The sequence below is a fragment of the Dromiciops gliroides genome, chromosome 5, assembly GCF_019393635.1.
Source record: "Dromiciops gliroides isolate mDroGli1 chromosome 5, mDroGli1.pri, whole genome shotgun sequence".
Lineage (NCBI taxonomy): Eukaryota > Metazoa > Chordata > Mammalia > Microbiotheria > Microbiotheriidae > Dromiciops > Dromiciops gliroides.
In genome coordinates this window covers 271,971,627-271,996,447 of record NC_057865.1, presented here as the reverse complement: position 1 = coordinate 271,996,447, position 24,821 = coordinate 271,971,627, and the positions used below count along the sequence as shown (strand labels likewise).

The window sequence follows — 24,821 nt, the reverse complement described above, 5'->3', positions numbered from 1 at the left end:
TCCTATCTCTCCCGCCTTCCCCTTCCCTGAGATAGTAAGCAATCAGATATGGGTTATAAAATTATGCAAAACATTTCCATATTAGTAATTTTGTACAAGGTCACTCGAATAAAAGAAAAAAAGAAAGTGAAAAATAGTATGCTTCAGTCTGTACCCAATCAATATCAGTTCTTTCTCTGGAGATGGATAGTATGCTTCATCATTAGTCCTTTGGTATTGTCTTGGATCACTGTATTTCTGAGAATAGACATTCACAGTTCCTCATTGAACAGTATTACTGTCTCTGTACACAATGTTCTCCTGGTTCTGCTCACTTCACTATACATCGGTTCATGTAAGTCTTCCCAGGCCTTTCTGAAGTCACCCTGCTTGTCATTTCTTATAGCATAATAATATTCCATCACCATCATGTACCACAGCTTGTTTAGCCATTCCCCAATGGATAGGCATCCCTCTGATTTCCCATTCTTGGCCACCACAAAAAGAACTGCTAGAAATATCTTTGTACAAATGGTCCTTTTCCCTTTTTGGGATGTCTTTGGGATAGAGACCAGCAGTGGTATTGCTGGATCAAAGGGTATGCCCAGTTCTATAGCCCTTTGGGCCTAGTTCCAAATTGGTGCTAGCATTTCTATCCCCATTTTACAGATGGTGACACTGAAGCTACAGAAAAGTGAAGTCACTGCTTGGGGTCATAATTCATTCAAATTCAGGTCTCTTGGCTACAAATGCTTTACCATCCTGCCTTAAGGCAGACTTAGAAGAATTGCTATCAACTCGGAGTTAATGCCCAGTGTTAAAGAGTCACTGCCATCTTTCTATGAGAAAAGCACTTTTACAACTGGGCACATTTAGTGGATAAAGGGAAACCAAAATGCCTCATCACTGCTTGGGGGTAACAGTGGGTTTCCAAAGGCTTCAAAGCCTCCCAGGTTGGAAAGGCCTTGACTGTAGGGTGAGGTTTGCTAAGTGCAAAGGGGATCAGCCCCAGGAAGTGGCCAGTAGATCACGTGTCCTTTAGTCAAAATGACCAGTGAAGGGAGAAGGGGCTGCAATCTGCACCGGTGAATGGAGTACCCATTGTTGAAAGCAGAGGGCTCAATGTAAAGTTACTTCTCCTCCTTCTCAGTTTCCCAGAAAGGAATTTCTCATTTTGTAGACTTGTGGAAAACTTAGCCCTGTCTGGCTTTCTCACCTCATGATGACTCCTTCTGCATGCTGCCCCGACCTCTCTTCTCTCAACTAGACTCAGACATCAAGAAAGGCATTTAAAGAAAACAAAATTATCTCCACATGGAGAGAAGTGAGCTCTAGGGTGGCTCATGTCTGGGGATGATACCATCTCTCCCCAGCAGAGAAGAGCTAAGTGTTGGGTGGGGCAGGACTCTGGAACTGGGCGTATTGCCAGTTAACTTATGAATTAGGTCTTTATAGCTTGGCTCCAAGAGGTATGAATTCCCAGAAGAGATAAGCCTAGTCTCAAATATAAGCACTACAAAGACAAATATATTGTTAAACAAAACTAGAAAATTAGATCGCTGCTGCCCCCTTCATTCCCATGGACAATGACATACAAGGTGAAGGCTCTGTTTGAATAAACTCTGTAAAAATTCTTTCTTAGAATGAAAAGTGTTAACTCATCAAATTATTAATTTATTGCATTTCTAAGCCCTTACTTTTTATATTTTTAAAAAATTTATTTTAAAAGTTTTACTTTTTTTTTTTTTGGCAGGGCAATGAGGGTTAAGTGACTTGCACAGGGTCACAAAGCTATTAAGTGTCAAGTGTCTGAGGCCGGATTTGAACTCAGGTCCGTCTGAATCCAGGGATGGTATCTTTCTTTTTAAAAAAAAAAAATCATAAATGGATTTTATTATTTTCCAGTTACATGTAAGATAGCTTTCAACATTTGTTTTCATAAGATTTTTGTTCCAAATTTTTCTCCCTCCCTCCATTCCCTCCCCAAGACAGAAAGCAATCTGATATAGGTTATATATGTACAGTCACATTAAACATATCTCTGCATTAGTCATGTTGTGAAAGAAGAATCAGAACAAAACGGGGAAACTTAAAAAAAGAAAAAAGAATAGAAACAGTATGGTTCAATCTGATTCAGATTTCACGGTTCTTTTTTCTGGATGTGGAGAGCATTTTTCATAAGGAGTCCTTTGGAATTATCTTGGATCATTGTATTACTGTCTAAGCCCTTTCTTAACACAATATCCACTAATATAAATTCTCCCTTTTCCCTCCCTAATCCCCTTACTTGCTCAGGGACATTTGTAATGGTCTGGGAGCTTTCAATTCAAATGGGGGTCAGCTAAGTGGCACAGTGGATAGAGCAGGCCTCTAGTCAGGAAGACTCATCTTCATGAGCTCAAATCCGGCCTCAGACACTTATTAGCTGTGTGACCTTGGGCAAGTGACTTAACTCTGTTTGCCTTAGTCTCCTCATCTGTAAAAGGAATGGAGAAGGAAATGGAAAACTGCTTCAGTATCTCTGCCAAGAAAATCCCAAATGGGATCATGAAGAGTCAGACACAACTACACAACAACAACAACAACAACAACAACAATGGGGGCTTTCAATAAGAGCATTGGCAGTAAGGACAAAATGCTAGAAGTCAAATTCATGGTATACTGGTTTCTTACACCTAAATAACTAGCGTGCCAAGCAGGTTTATAATTATCTATAAAATATTATGGACATGGGGCAGCTAGGTGGCGCAGTGGATAGAGCACCGGCCCTGGATTCAGGAGGACCTGAGTTCAAATCCAGCCTCAGACACTTGACACTTACTAGCTGTGTGACCTGGGCAAGTCATTTAACCCCGATTGCCTCAAAAAAAAAATATTATGGATGCACAAAGGATGTAATGTCATTAAACTGATATTGTAAAAGTAGAATCTGAGGAATGTTAAGATGATTGTAGTCAGGTGTGATAGTGAATAATAGGACTGACTAATATCACCTCACAGGATGCATTTCTAATGAAATTTTGGAAGCTACAGGCTCCAAAGTAGCAACCAAATCACCTGGAAAATGAAAACATTTATAAGAAGCTTAGGAAAACTATCACAACAGCCCTCCTGGGCTCTAGGAACCCTAGAGATAATTGGCAAACAGCTGAAAAAAATCGATTCAACTGAAAATAAAAATCGATTCAACTGAAAATAAAAACAATGAGCACCTACTGTGTTCACTTTTTTTATTTAGTCCCTGCCCTCAAAGAAAAATAGAAGACAAGGTAAAGTAAATATAATAAAGTACAAAAACTTATTATACAGAAAGTAAGGGCTATGGATTGTCAAGGAGAGGCGAGATCAATGTTAGGTGGTGCTTCTAGGAAGACTGGAACAAAGGAGCGGAGACATGAAGTATGGCTAAAATCATGACTCAAGAGTATGGATGACAAAGCATGCTGCCCATTGCCTGAGAGAGAAGCAAAATAAGGTAGACGTTTTTGGACAAGGTCAAAACAGCGATCTGTCGTGCTTTTCTTTGTATATTTGTAACTGTGACCTTTTCTTTTTTTCCCCAGTGAAGAGGGGAAGAGGAAAAAAGAGGGGAGAGAGATAGGGTAGCAAAAAAAAAAAAAATGGCAAAAAAGGATAAGTGAAGCATTTTTTTAAAAATGCAGAGAAGAGAACGCCAGAAAGAACCATAAACAGACCAGTTTTGAAATTTACGTGTTCAATTTATTTTATATATATATGTGTGTATATATATATATATATATGTGTGTGTGTGTGTATATATATATGTGAATGTGTATTATGTACGTAGCAAGCCATAAGTAATACAAGCCATAGTTTCATGTACAGTCTTCTTTCTATTTTATTTACAAAAATATCCATTTTATTTACAAAAATATCCATTTTATTTGGGGTTTAAGTTTAGGATAAAAACAATTTTAAGGGTTGGAAACTTAAATAGGAGGGGAAAATGGGGTGACTTTCAGGAGCGTGGGGTCTGGAGTCAGGAAGACTCATCTTCCTGAGTTCAAATCTGGTCACAGACACTTACTACCTGTGTGATCCTGGGCAAGTCATTTACCCATTTGCCTCATTTTCCTCATCTATATGATGAGCTGGAGAAGGAAATGGCAAAGCACTCCAGTGTCTTTGCCAAGAAAGCCACAAATAGAGTCACAAAGAGTCAGACATGACTTAAAAAGAGCTGACAATTTCAGGAGCAGTGTGAAGATGAGCATCAACATTTGAGGAAATTGAGGGTATTTCATCTTTGACCCACCACATATTCAAGGGAAAAGAAGACTACGTTAGCTGTCCTGGTAGGTGTGACCTGATGATGGAGCAGATTCTACGCCAGCAGGAGAAGTTTGCACTTGAAAGAGCAGACAATGGGAATGATCTGATGAAAGCAATGTTTTGGAAAGCCTGGTCTATCAGCTGTGCAGAGGACAGCTTAGAGAAGGGTGGGAGGAAGAAGGGGTGCAGGATGACCAGCCGGTATTGACAGCTAAAGACACACCTCCCCTCATCTACAAGAGATACAGGGACCTGCGGCACCCCAGAAGCTAATGGCATCTGACAATGGAAGGGCCAATTCTGAAGGTTCCATAAAGAGAGGATACTGAGAAGCTGAAGAGGACCCAAAAGAAGGTATCCAAGCACTGAAAGGTCTCAATATTTTGCCATGTCAGACTACGATGAAGGAACAAGGAATGTACCCGGGGTGGGGGTGGGGGGGCTCGGGGGCAAAAGTCACTGTGTTTTCATAACTTTTTGAAAATCATTTTTTCTTCATTTTTCATCATTTATGAGATTTTCTTTTTGTTTTGGGGGTGAGGCAATAGGGGTTAAGTGACTTGCCCAGGGTCACACAGCTAGTAAGGGTCAAGTGTCTGAGGCTGGATTTGAACTCAGGTCCTCCTGAATCCAGGGCCAGCGCTCTATCCACTGCGCCTCCTAGCTGCTCTGAGATGTGATTTTCCACATGTAATGTAAATTCATTTCCTATACATATTGCAGACGATGCCGAGGTATTGTAAACTAAAAACAAAAAAAAAAAGGAGCTATTAAATATTGAAGCCCCTTTGGCCTTTTGGCCCACCCTGTAGTATTCAAAAGGCAGTCAGCCGCATGGAAGGATGACATTTGTTTCCCAGAGGGCAGAACTAGGAATGATGGATGGACACTGCTAAGAAGCAGGTTTTTACTCAATTTAAGTTCTCTAATTAGAGCCATCCAAGAGCAGAAGGGACTTTCCTGGGAGGGCATGGGTTTGTCTACACTACAGGTCTTCAGGCCAGGACTGGATGACCCCTTGTCAGGTACAGTGTAATAGGAATAGGCTCAACTAGATGGTCTTGGAGGTTCTTTCCAACTCACATACTGTGCTACGTGCAGATGGCACGACACTATAGTCATCTCAGTAGAATCTACCACAATCTTGGATCAGGCTATAAAAACAGGTTCTTCAGGGCAGCTAGATGGCTCAGTGGATAGAGCACCGGCCCTGGAGTCAGGAGGACCTGAGTTCAAATCCGGCCTCAGACACTTAACCCTTACTAGCTGTGTGACCCTGGGCAACTCACTTAACCCCAATTGCCTCACTAAAAAAAACAAAAAACAAAAAACCAGGTTCTTCACATAGACATCAGCTATGCTGTTCTATGTCTTGCTGATTCTTCTTTTTCAGAACAGAAGAAAATCCATTGTATTTGCCATTCGGAAACATATTTTGAAAACTGCATTAATACAGAGACACAGAGCTGAAGTGCATAACGGTTCTTTGTGTGAAGGGCATAAGAGATACATTGTGACCGGAAAGAAGAACAAGTAACCAATACCAGGAAAGCCTCAAAATGGAGTAACTGCAAGTCTTTGAGAAACTTGTATGATCTACACCTTAATCATCACACTGAATTAAAATGAAATTTTCAAGATAATTTATGAACCCGGGAGAAATACCCTCTTCCTTCCCCAGGAACCCTAAGTTCTTGGGGGAGGGGGAAGAAGTGGGAGAAGAAAGGAAGGTGCCAAGGGAGATGATGCTGGTGATTTGCTTGGTACTCTAGGATTATGGGCAGTTGGGGCTCAAAGGGAGTTCAGAAACCGTGGAGTCCAAAGTTCTCACTTTACAGCTGAGACAACTGGCCTAGAGAAATAAAATCATTTGCCTGATGTTGAAAATAAGGCTGTAAAGCCTGGAGAACCTCTGGCATGATTTATGTCCAATATTTGGAGAATGAGTTTCGTGGCATTTTTCAGCCAATCAGAATCAGTTTACCCTCTGGAAATTCAGAAGGTATTTAGCATCACAAGCCTGATTCCCAGCCCAGGGCACCTTTCGTTATATCAATCTGTAATATAAAAAGTGATTCAGAAGTCACTTAGTGACAGATCAAGCTTAGAAAAGGGATCTAACAAGAACTCCAGGAGAGAAACTTACCAATTTGTGGAGCAAGTCATCATTCCTACAGCACTGAAACAGTGACAACCACCTGTTGAAGCTTTCAGCCAAGTTTAACAGGATACCCTGGGGAAGGGAGGTAAAGAGCACAGAATTTAACAGGAAGTCCGAACCTCTGCTCAAATTTCACTCCAAAGCCTCTCCGTGGAGGGCAGATGCCATTGGGTTCTGGAAGCCTGTCAAAGGGCAGGGTTGGCCCAGGCTGACTACAGGGGATGAGCCTTCTGGCCACCACCCCTGAACACTGCCTATGAGGTTTCTGAGGTGCTGCAATCTTCAGCAGTGCAAGGAACACACATACCGACCAAAACATGGAGCAGAGAGGTGCTGAATATTCAGTTCCACCCAAACTGGAATAAAACTTCAATTAATGAAATGCTCAAATGACTGGAATTGTCATTTCTGTACTGTTCTGGGGTTGGATTTTGGGGTATTTTGGGGGGGTGAGTTTGTTTTGTTTTGGTTAAAATGGAGGCTGGGGGCAGCTAGGTGGCGCAGTAGATAGAGCACCGACCCTAGATTCAGGAGGACCTGAGTTCAAATGCGGCCTCAGACACCGACATTTACTAGCTGTGTGACCCTGGGCAAGTCACTTAACCCTCAATGCCCTGCAAAATAAATAAATAAACAAACAAACAAACAAATAAATGAATGAATGAATGAATGAATGAATGAATAAATGAATAAATGAATAAATAAATAAATAAATAAAATGGAGGCCAATGCAAAGTGAGCAAATATCAAATATATAGGAGAAAAAAATATTACAGACTATGTCTCATAGTCAGTCCCATAGCTTACACTGTAGATCCCCAGCGCTATATGACTTTGACAGTGCTTTTAAAAATTTTGTGTATTGAAGATTCAATTCTTAACACTCTTCTATACTTATACAGCCAGGAAAGCTGTATAATGCCATTGTGGGGCAATGAGGGTTAAGTGATTTGCCCAAGATCACACAATGTTAAGTGTCTGAGGCTAGATTTGAACTCAGGTCCTCCTGAATCCAGGGCTGGTGCTTTATCCACTGCACCACCTAGCTTCTCCTGTATAATGCATTTTAGAGAAAAAAAAATAACAAATAAGAAATGAAACAAGATTTATCAGGTTAAAAGGGGAAAAAATCAGTTCATTAGACTATGCGATTCCCTGAGCACACCACTTAATCAAAGTTTTACTCTATCACTCCATCTATTTTTTCCCCCTTTCAGTCCCTCTATTACCCTTCTTTCATTTCCCTTTCCTGCCAAACTTTTTGAAAGAATGTTCCACTCTCAGAATTCAAGAATCTTGGCTGACTGGGACTCTCATCTACTCCGACTCGTACTGGACTGGGAATCCTTTCTTCAGCGTCTCTAACAAGTGGTCTTCCAGCCTCTGTGTGAAGACTTTCAATGAGCCCTGGGTCAGCCCATTTTCCCTAGGATCTTCCTAATTGTTAGCAAGTTTTTTCTTACGGGAGCCAAAATCTACAACTTTTCATCTCCCTCAGTTTTGCCCTCGGTCACGAGGCAGAAAAAGTCCAAGCTCTTTTCTATAGGACAGTCCATTAGACACTTAGAGGGTGCTCGTGTGGGTCCTGTTTTCACCACTAGGCTTCTCTTTTCTAGGCCAAATATCACCTGATCTTTGTACAGCATCGTCTCATTTACCACCCACTACTTTGCCTAATGAAAGCTGGCTTCTGCAGCCCTCACCAAGTTACTCTTTTAGCAGTCACTGGTGAACCTCCCTTCAAATCCCAGAGTTCTGCTATGAAGCATCTGACACTATCCCTGACAGCCTGTCTTTGAGGCCCTCTACTCCACGGGCTTCTAGAACATACTTTATTGGTTATTTTCTTCTCTCTTAGACCAGGGGTCTTTAACCAAGGGTCTCATGAGCTTGCTTTTTCAAATATTTTGTTAACTTCCCCCCATATAATTGGTCTCTGTTATACTTCTGTTTATTTTATTTTCTGCATTTAAAAACATCCTTCTGAGAAGAGGTTGGCAGCTTTGCTGCCCAAGGGGCCCATGACCCAGAAAGGTGAATAATTCCAGTACTGCTTCTCTGCCAGCCTTGGATGGTTTCTTTTCCTCTTCCGACCCTCTCTAAAGCAGGTACTTCTCAAGGCTTTGTCTTCACTGCCTAGGTTTTCTCTCTGAGTAATCTTATCTACATGCACAGTTGTGTCACTTCTCAATTTTACATCTCTGGGACCTCTCTCCTGAGCTTTGAAACTACCTGTCCAACTGTTTTATGTGTTAGATGTCCTGCCAGTACCTCAGTCTCTCTCTTTTTGTTTGTTTGTTTTGTTTGGTGTTGTTGTTTTTTTTTTTTTTGGTGAGGCAATTGGGATTAAGTGACTTGCCCAGGATCACACAGCTAGTAAGTGTTAAGTGTCTGAGGCCACATTTGAACTCAGGTCCTCCTGAATGCAGGGCTGGTGCTCTGTCCACTGTGCCACCTAGCTGCCCCACCTCAGTCTCTTTTAAAAAAATGTTTTTTAATTCACTTTTATTTTCATTTCTAATTTCTCTCCCTCCTCACTCCACTGAGGCAAGAAAAATAGAATCCATTACAAATACAAATAATCACGCAAAACACATTTCCTCATTAGTCATATTTCCTCAATTACCCCCCAAAAAATCAAGAAAAAGAAAGCAATGACGACACTTACTAGCTGTGTGACCTTGGGCAAGTCACTTAACCCTCACTGCCCCACCAAAAAAAGAAAAGAAAAAATATTTATAAACAATGATTCTAAATGTCCAATGAGTCCTACGACAATTCTGATGCCATGGAGGTGATCCTGGGATTTAAAGGCTATGGCTGAAATAGTTGGTGGGATTCTTTAAGTCTGGGCCTGGTTGATGACTATGGGTTCATTATCACGGCCAGCCAGCTAAGGGTGAAGAGGCCGAGCCGCAGAAGGCTGGTGGCAGCGATCGGGTGATCTGCAGTTATAGAGGAAACTCTCCTTTCAATGAATAGGTATAAGAACAAAAGCTTAAACAGGACCATTATAAATAGCAACAGCTGGCAGTCTGAGACACATAACAAAGGTGACAAAGACTGAAGCAAAACATATGAAGTAGCTTGTCTTGGACACTCTCCCACTGAAGTTTGAGTGGATAATTAAGGAATTATCAGATAAGATGTGGCCCTTCCTAAGAATATTCATATTTTTAAACAAAATAGGGACAAAGAGATACAAACGCTGCCTACTCTAGTCCTGTTTCTGGGACGGGCCCTATACTATTGCTGGCTGGCCCAGAGAATGAGAAGTCCCAGTGGAAACTGAGGCAAAGCTGGTGATTCCTCCTCCAACCCCTCTATGAGGCTCGTACCAACCCTGTGTTCCCATCCAGAAAGCCCTCTGTCCTAATGAGGATGGGAAGAGGTGGGATGGGAAAGCAATCCCTTTACTACCTGTGTGCAATTCTTCTAGACTGCAATTCCACATAGCAGTTCTGTTAGCAGTAGCTAGAATTCTTCTCGCCGGGTTTCTTCTACCTCCCTTCTCTAAGACTATCTATTTGGCTCCAGGTAACCAAAAGTCAATCCTGGAAATACTGTTACACTCCTGTAACAAACAAGGGTTGGAAAAGGAATAAAAGAATCGTATTCACAGCTTCCTTTCAATCACCAGATCTATTATCATACTTTCCATCCTTGCACATGGCTTGCAAAGTCAAGGCCTGCCTCTTCGATCCAGACCTTTAGCCAGCTTACCTCTGTGATGGGTGGCTGTAAAGGAAGCTCAGTATTTAAGATATAGCCTCATTTCATCACTTTATAGAAGCCACATTAATGCTGGGTTCTGATGAAGTAACAGTATCTGGGAGTCTAGATATCAAACATTTGTATGGAACAAGTGATGAAATCAGAATCAAATCCTTATTTTTTGGTGTTTTTCATGGGGGGGGGAGGAATGGTAGTGGAGTTTAGGGCCTGGAAGGAATAAAAAAAAAAGTACTTATTAATGTGAATAGATTAAAAAAAAAAACAGTGAGGTGATTCTTTGGTAAATGATAGCTCTTAGTAGCAAGCAGGTACTCACATTTGATGGCATCTTGGTAGAATTCTCTTGCTGTGCCTCCTCGGAGGTGCATTGTTCTGCTTTTGGTGACACGGAAGTACATATTTCAAAGTCAGTCTGTCCCAAATCTTGCAAGTACTGGTAAAGTGGAGAATTCTGAAAGATTAAAAGAGAAGTGGCATTAAAGTATGTGCCAAGAGTTTTGTTATTTCCCAGAAAAGACTGAGAAGGTGTGAGATTCAATTTAACTGTAATCTTCAGCTACTGGCAACAAATGACTAAGGATGAAATGGTTAAGCAAATCTATCAACTGAATAGTGACATAAAGAAAATATGCCAGTGAAAAGGATTGGCTTTATCCTAGTGAAGGCAAACATTCAAGAGTTTTAGAGTCCAGTCACTATATCAGGTAGAAAGAACCCTCACTATACTGAAAGTTGGGGGACCCAGTGCACAGGCAGGGTCTGACACTTCCTTAGCACAGGTACTGTCTCTAAAAGTACTAGAAGAGTAACAATGCCACCACCTGCCGCAAAGCTTTATAAGGATCAAATGAGATGCCTGCTTCATCAACTATGGAACATTAAAAATGTCTCATCATATTCCATTCAATGTTGCTGTTTGCTCTCACATGCCCAGGCTCCCCCTTTGGAGAAAAACATTTTTCTATAAAGAACTCTCTGATTTCAAAAAGTACCCTGCCAAATTTAATAAATAATAGCTGCGGGAGCAGAGAAAAGCATCCACTCTTGTGAGTACTGCATTAAAGTATGATGGTGGAGTCCTAAAGAGAACTTTCCCGCTAGCAGTAGGCTGGTTTTCGTTTAAAGGCTTTGGGTCCCTGAAGACAGTCTCTCCTTTGCTCCCTAGATTTGGGTCCCAACAGGACACATCTGGTAAGAATGTGTACCGACTTCTTGGGTTTATAAAGAATGTACAGAACACTACACACATATATCTGCATGTATGTACATGTATCTACGTGTATACATATGTTATGTGAGTCTACGGTGTCATCTGAGAAAATGTAAAACTTCCTGTTAAAACAAAGCACATTAGGCGGCAGCTAGGTGGTGCAGTGGATAGAGCACCCACCCTGGAATCAGGAGGACCTGAGTTCAAATCTGGCCTCATACACTTGACACTTACTAGCTGTGTGACCCTGGGCAAGTCACTTAACCCCAATTGCCTCACACACACACAAAAAGCACATAGAATTAAAATGGAGAGTTCAATATTGTTGTTTCAGCATGCAGCTAGACACACAGATATGCTCTTCATTCAAACAGCATTTTACATTTAGCTTTTGGGCTTCTTTAAACCTCAGACTTGACAGCGGTGTCCCAAATGCCCTCTAACACCTGCCATGGCATCTGCTTGGCACTCCGGCATCAACTTTATTTGGGAGCAAGGAATGGGGTAGAATTGGACTAGTTCTTATCTCTTTTATTTCCAAACGATGATTTAGTGTGAATCAGAGTAGGAGAGGCCACAGGGGGCAGGAGATTTTATCTCATTCCATATCTGATTCTGAGGAACAAGAGAAACTGGGTTCGTTTTGGAACTCAACCCTTCAGACAGGGTTCAAAGTGAAGTGGCTGCTGGAGCTGCCACTAACTGAACCATGCAGTCTACCTGATCAGATGCCAACTCCTTTCCTCACTGAACTCCATTTCCCATCAGACCAGCATCTGATTCCTTACTGGCTCTCCTCTTATCAGAAGTAGCTGTACAATTATGGAGAATTCTAACATTCTAATCTTTTCTTACTCAAGTCCTTCACCTTCTCTTAGATACAGAGCCTAGTGGCTGACAGTACTGAATGTAACTTTTAGGGCTACAAAGCATCTGGTACAATTAGAAGGTGAGAGAAGAAGAGCAATTAGTGAAAGCATCCTACTGAAATCCTGGCGCCTGGGACCTTCCTTTGTAAATCCAAGCCAAGAACAATGGTGCTATTACTCAGTCTTCGGAATTTGACCTGGCAGTTTTGGAAAGGGGATAGTGCTGCTTTAGTAGGATCTTAGAGGATAAAACTGGGATGATCCATTTAACTTGGAAGCCACTCCTTGGGTTTCCAAATTCAATTGAGAATCTCAGTCACCTTTTTTTTTTTTTTTTGCTAGGATTGGCAAAAGTAATTTACTCAAAGTGCTTCTTCTGCACTTTGGATTTCCTGTTGAACATGGCTTCCCCCCCCCCCCCAACAAATTATTTTACCCTTCAGGGCAATCTTAGTGCACTTGAAGGTACTTGGCAAATTCATCAGCCAGATGGGTTGTTTTTGTAATTTTCTGGTACTACTGTTGGTATTATGTATGTTTTCTCTCAGCTGAAATTTACAGGAATAGTGAGCCACAAGGATTTCCTGAGAAGCTCCTACATGCTGTGTATGAGGTTTCTTGTATTTCTTTTGGCTGAAGTGGTTTTCTCCAATTCTACCAAATTATATTTTGACTCCAATGTTCGCTTCTCAAAACAACTTTAACTAACATCTGCAGTTCTATTCTTTATGGACTTAAAAATCATCAGGAGCTAACAAGAGGAGATAGAAACCACCTAACCAGTTAGTTCATCTCCTCCACTCCAACCCCCATCTAAATCACTTCTCCAACTGTCTACTATAAACTTAAGCTGTTTAAAAACTTTGGCACTGGGGCAGCTAGGTGGCGCAATGGATAGAGCACCGGCCCTGAAGTCAGGAGGACCTGAGTTCAAATTTGGCCTCAGACACTTAACACTTACTAGCTGTGTGACCCTAGGCAAGTCACTTAACCCCAATTGCCTCACTAAAAAACAACAACAACAAAAAACCAACCCAAAAAACAAACAAAAAAAAACTTTGGCACTTCCCTGACCCTCACTCTTTCTATCCAAGTCAATGAAGTCCTGCTCGCTTTCCTCCTGCTCCACCTCCCCCATCTGTCCCTCATCACACTCTCCTCTCTTCTCCCCACTTGCTTCCTCTCCACTCTTCCCTCTTCCATCCATCCTTCTTAATGCTGGAAGACTAATCTTTGTTACGCACATATATCAGTTATGCCGCATCAGTTAAAAAAAAATTCCAGTGGTTGTCCACTTCTTCTGGAATAAAGTTCAAACTCTTCTCTCCACCTATCATTCCCTGACTCATCATGTCATAGCACCATATTACCTCTCTCTCATCATTATTCCCCTCTGCACACTCTAGGTCACAGCCAAATTCAACAGATCTCTGCAGGTCCTGAAAACCCACTGCCCATTTTTTGTCGCTTTGTCTTTGCTTGGACTTTGTCCTGTACCTACAACCTCTTTCCCTTCCTCTTTCATCTACTAAATTTCTATGTATCCCTTAAAGCTTAACTCCAATGCCAGCTCCTTTAGGAAGCCTTCCCTGACTCTCCCTTGCATCCTTTAACCCTACCTAATACTTGATTTGGCATCATATGCACTTATGTAATATTGTGCACAATAGCTGTGGTTTTTCCACCCCCCTGGCTAGACTAAGCCTCAAAAAGGCACAAACTGTATCTCTTTGAAAAGTTCTATCAATACCAGTACTCAGCATAGTTCTCTGCTCGCAGTAAATGCTTAATGGTTCTTCAATATTGCTGGAGGTTTGCATTCTTTTAAAAATCAACATCCCCAAGTAAATCTAAAAGTGATTCGAGGTATAAAAATGTAATTTAAACAGAACTTATGACCACATACATAAAGGCATAATTGAAGCAATGATTTAATAGTCACAAGTCTTTCCTTTTTTAAAAATTTGTTATGTCTCATTTAGTAAGGGCAACATACCCAACTTTATAAATTACTAATTCTGCAGAAAAGAATGAAAAAGCTGAATAATGAACAAAGCATTCTCTGACTAACAAAGTCCTTTCCAGCCCAGTTTCAGAGCACAAGACATTAAACATAAATAGCAAAGTCGAATTGCTTTTTCTATGACAAATATTCATCCTTACACAAACTTTAATTTCTAGAGCAGAGATAAAGTCCAAATTTTAATCAGCAAATATTTATTAAATATTAAAATATATATAAAATATTTATTAAATACCTATGTATCAGTTATGTTATATGATGTTACAATGAGGGAAAGATGGGAAAATAATATAATTCCTGTCTTTGAAGCATTTACACTCAAGTAGGGGGAATAGGGCATTTAACAAAAAGCCATAATACAGATTTGAAAACTATCAAGTGCATAAAAGCAATCTGAGAGATTCAAGAAAGGTGGGACTGCTTGGGCAGTGGGGAGGGGGAGAGGAATGTGGGAGGGTGATGGAATCAAGTTAAATGTCCTAGAGAAACTGGCACTTGAATTGTGGCTTGTAAGGAGACATATCTGAGTAGACAGGGGTGGTCTACTTCTAGCTTCTTTAGATGGTGAGTTCCCTGAGGGCAGGGACTGTCTTTTGCTTCTTTTTGTATCCTTACTTGCTTAATCAATACTGATTGGCTAGGAGAGCAATATACACAGAGGAGCAGGGATAGAAAAGGGCAGAACGAGATTATGACAAAGTGAACAGATTGGAAGGAAGAGTGGATAAAGCAAAGAACTACTCAGTAAGACTCCAAAGGGAGGGTGCCCTGCAGCCAGACTGTAGAAGGCCTGGCTTCACCAAGAGATCAGGGTAGAACAATCTCATTTTCTTTTTTGACAGGATCACCAAACTACTGGATAAGGGCAATGCTATAGATGGAATTTACCTTGGAGATCTAAGCTTTTGATAAAGTATCTTTTGGTAGTTTTGTAGTTCAGAAGATGGAAAGATATGGATTAGACCAGAAGTATGAACCTCCCAGCATTCCCAGACCAGTGGCCTGAAAAACTTCAGAGTGAAGGCAGAACCAGATTCTAATTCAACTGGAAAATGTTTAACAAAATTAAAATACGTTACGACACAGATAGTGTTAATTTGAGGTTTTCCAAGTCAATATACACTCCCACAGGGATCCATTTCTATTTGAGTTTGACACCTCTGGATTAGATAATAAACACATAAGAGCTGGACTTCATGAATCATGTGGCCTAGCAGAACACACCCTATAAATCCATATTTTTATTCCCTTCATACAAAGAGGCAAGATTTTTCCAAAGCGGAGAGCAGCATTGGAAAAATGGACACCCGTGGTTCTGAGACTTTCTCTTCTGACCGTTTGGTCCTCCCAGAACCTCCAAGTTAAGGAGGAGACCCAGGCCAAAGATGTCTTCATGCCTCTCTAGGCTTCTCAGTGGACTATCTCCTACCAGACTTTGTATACCATTCTCCCTTCCCCCACCTCCCCTCCCCTTTTCAGATCCCTTTTATAGGGAGCTGTCTAGGTTTCTGTTTGCATTCAAAGCGCTTAGAACACCAGATACCTAGTAGCCACTCAAATGCTTCTTGACTGGCTGCCACCAAATCCCTAGAGTCACAGCAGCTGCCAGAGGCAAATAGCAGCCCTAGGAGGATGGTTAATATTCCACAGCATCTTCTGGTGTTGGGTGGTAGCCATGACAGCTTACTTGATGGCATAAGCCCCTGTCTTCAATACTGGATGGAATGGGGCACTGGTCATCGTCACACCATGCCTGGAATAGTGTCATCAGTCCTGGCTGCCACATTTTTTTTTTTTGGCAGGGTGATGAGGGTTAAGTGACTTGCCCAGGGTCACACAGTTAGTAAGTGTCAAGTGTCTGAGGCCAGATTTGAACTCAAGTACTCCTGACTCCAGGGCCAGTGCTCTATCCACTGTGCCACCGAGCTGCCCCCTGATAAATTTTTTTTTTAAATTAAAAGAGGATATTGACAAACCAGAATGCATCCAGGGGAGAGCAATCGAAAGGGTAAGAGGATTCAACTATGTCATATGAGATGGGATGAGGAATCGGGATGTTTAGCTTGGAAAAGAAAAGACTTCCAGGGAACAGAATAGCTTTGGTCATGTGGCTGATGGTCCATCACGGTCTAAGAGGTGTTAGATTTGATCTTTTCAGGAGTAACAGGTGGGATGTGTAGAGGGCCAGATTTGGGCTCATTATAAAGAAAAGCAGCAAGACAGATGATTTCTCAGACCTGATTAGTTGGGAGATCAGAGAAGGGATAGATAGGAAAAGATGAAAAGTAACTGGATTCTGCTCAAAGGCCCCTCGTGGACAACAGCTGGGGACAGCTTCTGTTCACATTAGAGCTTTTGCAGGAAGTTACTAATTGACAAAGGCATTTATGTAACCTAATAATAAGCTTTTCTAAGAAGAAAAGGCAGGAAGCCTGTGAATAAATAAAACCTTACTCAGGAACCCCATTGACTGAGTCACCCATACTGCAAAGAGGTATGGCAGGTGGCCAGGACAGTTAGCCATGAAAATCTGGCACAAGAGCCACCAATAATAATGGCCAAAGAGTGAGGATCTCACTTGCAGCTAATGTGCAGGGTGAAAGCCAGTGAATGCCAGGTAACCACTGCATATCTCCTAAAGGCAAGTTGGGTGCTTTCTTAAGAGAAGCTAAAAGGAACTGTGATAGACTTGGCCCTTCTCAGCAGTGCAATGATCCAAAACATTTTCAAAGAACTCATGATAGAAGATGTTCTTGGGAGCATCTAGGTGGCGCAGTGGATAGAGCACTGCCCCTGGATTCAGAAGGACCTGAGTTCAAATTCAGCCTCAGACACTTGACACTTAGTAGCTATGTGATCCTGGGCAAGTCACTTAACCCTCATTGCCATTGCTCCACCCTCCCTGAAATGTTCTCCATATCCAGAAAAACAACAACTGTGGATTCTGAATGCAGATCGAATCATACTGTTTCTACTTTGGGACTAGTTTTTTTTTCCTTTTTTTTTTTTTTTGAGGTTTTTCCATTATGCTCTGATTCTTCTTTCACAATATGATTAGTGCAGAAATATGTTTAATGTGATTGTACATATATAACATATATCAGATTGCTTTCTGTCTTGGGGAGGGGGGAGGGAAGAGAGGGAGGGAAAAAATTTGGAACTCAAAATCTTATGAAAACAAATGTTGAAAACTATCCTTACGTGTAACTGGAAAATAATAAAATACTTTTATTTTTTAAAAAAAGAGAGAGAGAGAAGCTAAAAGGACTCTACGATTGCTACTCCTGTCTCCATTTATAAGGAAAAAAATGAAGGCTCCTTGAAAGAATGGCAAGGGGAGCTTCAAAGCAAAATCAGGAAAAGAGGATCTGAAGAGGTGCCTGGGATCCTGATGAATCTGAGCCCTGGGAGTGAGGAAATGCCCACTAAACACTTGGGGCTAAGCATCTGGCCTGAGGCTCTGTCTTCTGAGGAAGGGAGAATGGAGGGTGGATCGGCAAGCACTTGTCAGGAGAGAACAGTCAGAAGGGTGAGCACTGCTGGTTGGTAGCTCTCTGCTATAGGTTCCAGAGGCATCCACTTATTGATAAATAACTGTAAGTTCTCTTGTCTTCCCAGGACATGGAGTATGAATGTGATGCAGAATCTTTGGAGATTTGTCAAACGTGTGGGCATGATGTTGACATTTCTGCAGTACAGCTGGTATTCTTATCACTGCTACTCTCTGAAGGTAGGTGCTCCAAAAGAGGAAGAAGGAAGGAAGAATTGAGAAGCAAATGAACACTTCTTGGAAAAGGGGGCCACTATCATATATTTACTATTCAAGTTAAGAGACTGGATGAAGGAAGGTAGGGATTTTGAACCTGTATACTTATCTGGGATGAATTTGATACTTTTTGGGTGGGGGGGCAGTAATCATCCATTTCCTGTAAATCTTAGTTTTGTTAGCATATTAGGAAATAGAATTCTATCGATATATAAATGATAATTGATACTTAGCCTAAAAAATTTATTCACGACAATTGAGGAAGAAGGAACTCTAATAAACTCCTTTTTGTGAGACAAATATGGTACTCAATAGGTTCTGATAGAAAAGGAGGGTGGAGTAGTGGCTAGAGAACTAGCATCTGGAGAACCAGCATCTGAATGAGAATGACTTGGATTCAAGTCCCATCTGTGACAATATTGGTTGTGTGGCCCTGAGCAAGTCATTTAGACTCTCAGTGTACCTCAATAAGACTAGATATTGTATAACAGGCACGATATGCACTGCTTCCTTACAAGAAGCCTCTTACATGGATGAAACCAGAAGTACAAACCAACAGTCATGACACCCAAACTAGGAATGGATAAAACAGAAAAAGAATTATACAAATCTCACTAATGAACATGGATGCAAAAATTTTAGCAGAATACTGGCAAAAAGACTACAGTAATGATAAAAAAAAATTCTCCAAGGCCTTGATTTATGCTAGGGATGCAAAGATGGTTCACTAGTAGGAAAACAATAAAATGAATCACATAAAGATTAAAACAAAGCATATGAATAAAACAATAACTCCAGAATAAGTATTTGATACAACAGCACTTATTATTTTTTTTAAACCCCAACAATAAAAATTCTAAAAAATAATGTATCTAAAACAAGTGCTAGCATTATTTGCAATGAATAAAGTACCAGAAGTTTTCCCAATAAATGTGTGTGTGAGTGTGTGTGTGTGGTTGGGGGGAGTGTGCATATCAAGGTATCTTGTTTCCTCTTTCCACAATTACTTGACATAGCTCTAGAAATGCTACTGATAACAATACGATGAGGAATTAAATACTTGACAATGTCAAAGAGCAATAAAAGTTATCCCTATTTGTAGATGGCATAATGGTTATTAGAGGAGAAACTTATCAAGACAATTGATAATTGACAACTGACAATTATGGAGCTTCAGTAAAGAGGCAGAATACAAAATAAATGGGCCTTAAATATACCTATATACAATGTTGTCTCTCCCTCTGTTAAAATGTCATCTCTCTGAAAATACCGTGTCACTTCTTTGTAATTATTAGCACCTAGTACAATGTCTGGTACATGGTAGGCATTTAATAAATGCTTACTCACTGATAAATGCACAGATCAACATTTCTAAATAATAATAAAAATAATAGTAGAACCCACAAAGAAATGTTGAGAAGAAATGATATTCAAAACAGCTGCAAAGGTATAAATTATCTGGCAGTCAACCTATCAGGGTATACACAAAACTTATTATACAAATACAATTACAAAACACTCCACAAAAATAAAGACAAATGATTAGAGGTGCTTGGGTTGCACTAATACTACAACAAAGATTTTTGAGTATGCTACTATCAATGAAAAAAAAAAAACTTTGATGTGCTTAGGATCAGATCTATTTGGGTTACACTATTATGTTTCATGTAATTACAAGGAGGGTCCTCTCCCAAACCCAAATAGTCACACTATGCAGAGAGTGGGCTGAGTAAACAGGCATGACCTGGTAGCTTTTGTTTTGTTGGGTTTTTTTGCAGGGCAATGGGGGTTAAGTGACTTGCCCAGGGTCACACAGCTAGTATGTGTCAAGTGTCTGAGGCCACATTTGAACTCAGGTCCTCCTGAATCCAGGGCTGGTGCTCTAACCACTGTGCCACCTAGTTGCCCCAAGACTTTAAATTTAAGCTTCTACATTAAATTACAGAAAGGCTGATTTCATGCCATAGCAAATTACCAAAGGGTTATTTTATAGAATTCTACAAAAATAACCAAAGCATGCATCTGAAGGAAAAAAGGTATAGAACCCTAGGGAGATAATGAGGGAAAAGGGAATGAAAAGGCTATCTTATATTTCTAGGCCTCAAACTCTACTGTAAAAACAATGATCAAAATGATGGGGCCTTGGTTAAAACTGTTTTTAAGGAGATTGGTGAGCTGGAATAGATAAGAAAAGCCCAGAAACAAGAGACCACCAAAGGCCATGTTCCATGAACCTAACATTATAACCATCTGTGGATTTTTCTGACAAATCTAGAAAATACTGGAAATCTAGAAAATATTTTGGCAGACCTAAGTCGAAAACAGCCATGTTTCCAAATGTATGAGAGCCTCACATAAGAAAGTGAGAAAGGGGACAGAGAAAAAGCTAAGAGCAAGGAAGGACTAAGAGAATGTAAGGAGGTCTGTGAGAGAGACACAGGGGTTCAGCAGGGCAGTACAGAGAGGAAAGTTAGATGGTAAGGGGGATCGACAAAGTGAAAGGAACTTGGAGTTAGAAGAAAGGAGCTGAGCAGTGAAAGCACAGGGAAGCTGGAGTGAAGGAGAAAAAGAGTGAAAGCTGGAGAAACTGGAGGCTAACCAGTCCAAGCGGCACACCCTCAGGCAAGAGGCAGCAAGGGCCCTTATTATATTAAAAGCAGACAGGTTGTATAATTTGCATTTCTTAACCCTTATTGTTTACATTGATTTTTTTTTTTTTAGTGAGGCAATTGGGGTTAAGTGACTTGCCCAGGGTCACACAGCTATTAAGTGTTAAGTGTCTGAGGCCGGATTTGAACTCAGGTACTCCTGACTCCAAGGCCGGTGCTCTATCCACTGCGCCACCTAGCTGCCCCTACATTGATTTTTATAAATAAATTCTGCTTTGATTATTTAGTTAAGAGGCTTCTTAATCTTTTGCTTATCAATTTGGGAGCAGTGTGGAGAATTTTTTAAACAGCCCATATTATATTAATAGCAGTCAGATAGGCAGCCAATCAAAAGTCCCTAGATTAGCCCAGCAGTTAGATTAGTCCCCCCAAATTAGTCCTCCAGTCAGATAAGTCCCTCCAGAGGCAGCTAGGTGGCGCAGTGGAAAGAGCACCGGCCCTGGAGTCAGGAGTACCTGAGTTCAAATACGGCCTCAGACACTTAACACTTACTAGCTGTGTGACCCTGGGCAAGTCACTTAACCCCAATTGCCTCACTAAAAAAAAATAAAATAAAAAAAACAAACAAACAAGATAAGTCCCTCCAAATTAAGCTAACTAGTTTACAGGTATGATACTGTAATAAAAAAAAAGAGTCAGGAACACTAAAGGTTAAGCATCATTAACGTGAGCCAACAAGTATGTATTAAGTGCCAACCATTGTGCTGGGGATAAAAGATAAAAGCAAATTAATAACCATGTGAAAAGGTGCTCTAAATCATTAATGATTAGAGAAATGCAAATTTAAAAAACTCTTGAGGGCACCACCTCACACCTATGAGATTAACCAAGGTGACAGAAAAGAAAAATGACAAATGCTGGACAGACTGTCTAGTTCAACCATAATGGAAAGCAATTTGGAACTATGTCCCAAATGTTATTAAATTGCACATACTTTTTGACCCAGCTATATCACTAGCAGGCTTATATCCCAAAAGAGCAAAGGAAAATCCCATATGTACAAAAAATTTATAGAAGCTCTTTTGTTATGATAAAGAATTGGAAACTGAGGGGATGCTTATCAGCTGAGGAATGGCTGAATGAGTTATGGCATATGATTGTGATGGAATACTATTGTGTTGTAAGAAATGATGATGGGGATGGTTTCAGAAAAACTTGGGAAGATTTGTATGAACTAATGCAAAGTGAAGAGAGAAAAACCAAGAAAACACTTTAAACAGTAAGGGCAATATTGTAAAAATAATCAACCTTGAAAGATTTAGTAACTTTGTCCAACACAATGACAAATCACGATTCCAAAGGACTGTGAGAAATGACTATTAATAACCAATAATTTTGGGGAAGATCCAGAGCTCTTCCCTTCTTCTAAAGTCCATTAAAAAGTTCATGACATTACTGATAACGAAATTGCATTAACTCTCATATTGGTCACCCAACCTTGCAAGGAATTTAATCTAAGGTGGGGAAGCCCAATGTGTTCTACTCAAGCTTGGGCGAAGGCAGATTCTTTTGTCTAGATGGCTGAAAGCTGGGGGTGGTCTGCTATAGAGATATTTTACCCAAGAGAAACTCAACCCTTCATTTTAATATAGCCCACCTCCAGGGGCAGCTAGATGGAGCAGTGGATAGAGCACCGGCCCTGGAGTCAGGAGTATCTGAGTTCAAATCCGGCCTCAGACACTTAACACTTACCAGCTGTGTGACCCTGGGCAAGTCACTTAACCCCAATTGCCTCACAAATAAATAAATAAATAAATAAATGAATGAATGAATGAATGAATGAATAAATAAATATATATATATATATATATATATCCCACCTCCAATCATATTAAACAGTTAGATTTGACTGCTGTTTGATGAACCACCTTACTGTTTGAAGGGTATATAAATTATGAGTTGGCAGTCAGGATTGTTTTTGGTCTAAAACAGATGGCCAAATGACCATCCTTTTATTAATAAACTGCTGGCCTTATTAAACAATTAAATGATTAAATATATCTAATTTTTTTAATTGTCACAGGACTTATGACAAAACATACTATTCACCTCCAAAGAGATAGCTGATGGAATCAGAGTGTAGTTTGAAGCACATTTTCTTCTTTTTTGTTGCCTTTATTTAAAAAAACACACAAAACAACAGCTACTGTCGATTTTGTTTTTGCATGACTATAATGGGTTGAGAGGGTGGTAAGTGGAGAATTTGGAAATGAAAGCAAAGTTAAATAAATAAAAAAGCAAAGTTAAATAAATTAAAAAAAAAAAGATAAAACCAAAACACTCCCTACCCTCAACAAGCTTAACTCACCATCACTCAAATTTTCTCTACCTTGCAAAACCGAAGGTGTTTTAAACATCTTAATGCAGCTTTAAAAAAAAAAAATCACTAGCTCTGCTAATTCCCAGGTCCTTCCTGTGGGTGATCCTGAGAAAGGTACTTCATGTCTCTGGGCCTCAGTTTCCTTATATGTAAAATGAGATCAGACTAGGTATCTTTCAAAGGTCTCTGCTACTTATGGTCTATGATTCTATAGCTACAGGCTTCTGTACACCTGCTGAGGCAAGAAAAACCTAATTGTAGGATCACAGATCTTCTAGCTAGAAGGGACCATAATAATTGGTCCGAGTAAAAGTCTGAACATCAAGAAAATAAAAGCAAACGTTCACAGAGAGGCGATGCCTACTTTGCCCAACTGCCCAAGATCATAAATTCACTGCCTCTTTGGGTCCAATACAAGTCTTTCCCTCACCTTGACAGTTTCCACTCAGTTCTCCAGAATCACTGACAACATAGTAACTAAATCAGAGAAACTGCACCTACACAATTACAAGGCATTTTCCTGACAATACAAGAAACATCTCTTTTGTGAAATATTAGGCCATAATTTCTATAATGGTATTATACTAAATGACTACATAAGAAGAGAATGTGCAAAGGGGTTTTTTAAAACAATAATATAATAATTTTCAAAGGATTACTTCATGTCCATGACTATACTATTTCAAAGCTCTTTAAATGCTTCTGTTGTCAACAGCAGCAGGTGATTTCATAAATGTTTTTGACTTAGCAACTTAAATTTTCTGAATTCATGGACCGTGTATTATAGTACCACGAAATATTATTAACAAAGTGGGGTGGGGGAGGAAGCACATCTATGGCTGACTTTATACAGATTTATTTTTTTCATTTATCAAAAATCTGTTTTCCTCCTACCCTCATTGAAAAAGAAAAACAAATCCACCCAAAATTCATAATCAGTGCAAATTAATTCTAGCATTGATGATCTCCAAAATATATATCTCAGTCTCTAACCCGAGTCTGTCATTTGACCCTTGGTGGTAACAAGTTTCATCATAGGACCTTTGCAGTCATGATTTTTAAGTATAACTGATTTAAAAACAACATGGAAACAATTACAATAGCATATAAACTTTCAAAATATAGTGTACAGTCAACAAAAACCACTAAAACAACATATATTCAGTGGATTTATGGCAAGAAAATAATAAATAACCTAGGTAGTTCTTTTGCCTCTCCCTGTTCTTATACTGTCCCTTTCTGTCCATGAGATTTAGGACCACAGGATTTACATATGGAAGAAGTCTTATGAGGTCTAATCCAACTTCCTTTACAAATGAGGAACTCAGAGCATTGAATAGTATGTTGAGTATCACGCAGGTAGCAGAGCCAAAATTCAAACTCAGGTCTTTGACTCCAAATCTAATGTGCTCTCTAATAGTCTATATTGCCTGCCAATCATCATCTAGTGAGAGTGCTAATATGAACATAACAAGAATACCCGGAGCAAGTAATATTAATAAATTCATTTGTGAAATTCCTCTAGTAAAGTGTTTGATGAGAAACAATGATCGTTATCTCAAATATAGTAACCTTTCTATTATCATATATCAAGAATTGATAGTCTTACTCTATACATGGCTAACTGGAAGAGAGATCTTTAGTGAAAGAAATAATAATGACCAATATCTTGGGGGGCATTCAGTGCTCTCCCCTTCTTAGTCCTTTTTCCACCCCTGCCCCCAGGTCCAGTTCTCTTTGAAAATAAGATTACACTGAATCTTTTCATCTTGGTCAAGCCCATTCAACCTTTCAAG

The 24,821-nt window shown here is 40.1% G+C and overlaps 1 protein-coding gene across 7 annotated transcripts in view; it reads right to left on the bottom strand.

The window, feature by feature from the left end:
• Positions 1–24,821, bottom strand: part of VEZT (vezatin, adherens junctions transmembrane protein) — an 83,912-nt gene that overhangs the window by 44,451 nt on the left and 14,640 nt on the right. For 5 of the 7 annotated variants that reach the window (XR_006353351.1, XM_043968741.1, XM_043968742.1 and 2 more), the window contains exons 2-3: positions 10,485–10,619; positions 6,419–6,505 (exon numbers count right to left, since the gene is read on the bottom strand). Coding sequence is in view for 6 of the 7 variants with exons in the window: in XM_043968741.1 (XP_043824676.1) it covers positions 6,419–6,505; positions 10,485–10,619 (222 nt within the window). In the remaining variant the exon portion in view is untranslated. The remainder of the gene's footprint in view (positions 1–6,418; positions 6,506–10,484; positions 10,620–24,821) is intronic. The other 2 variants (XM_043968743.1, XM_043968744.1) reach the window with 1 other exon arrangement.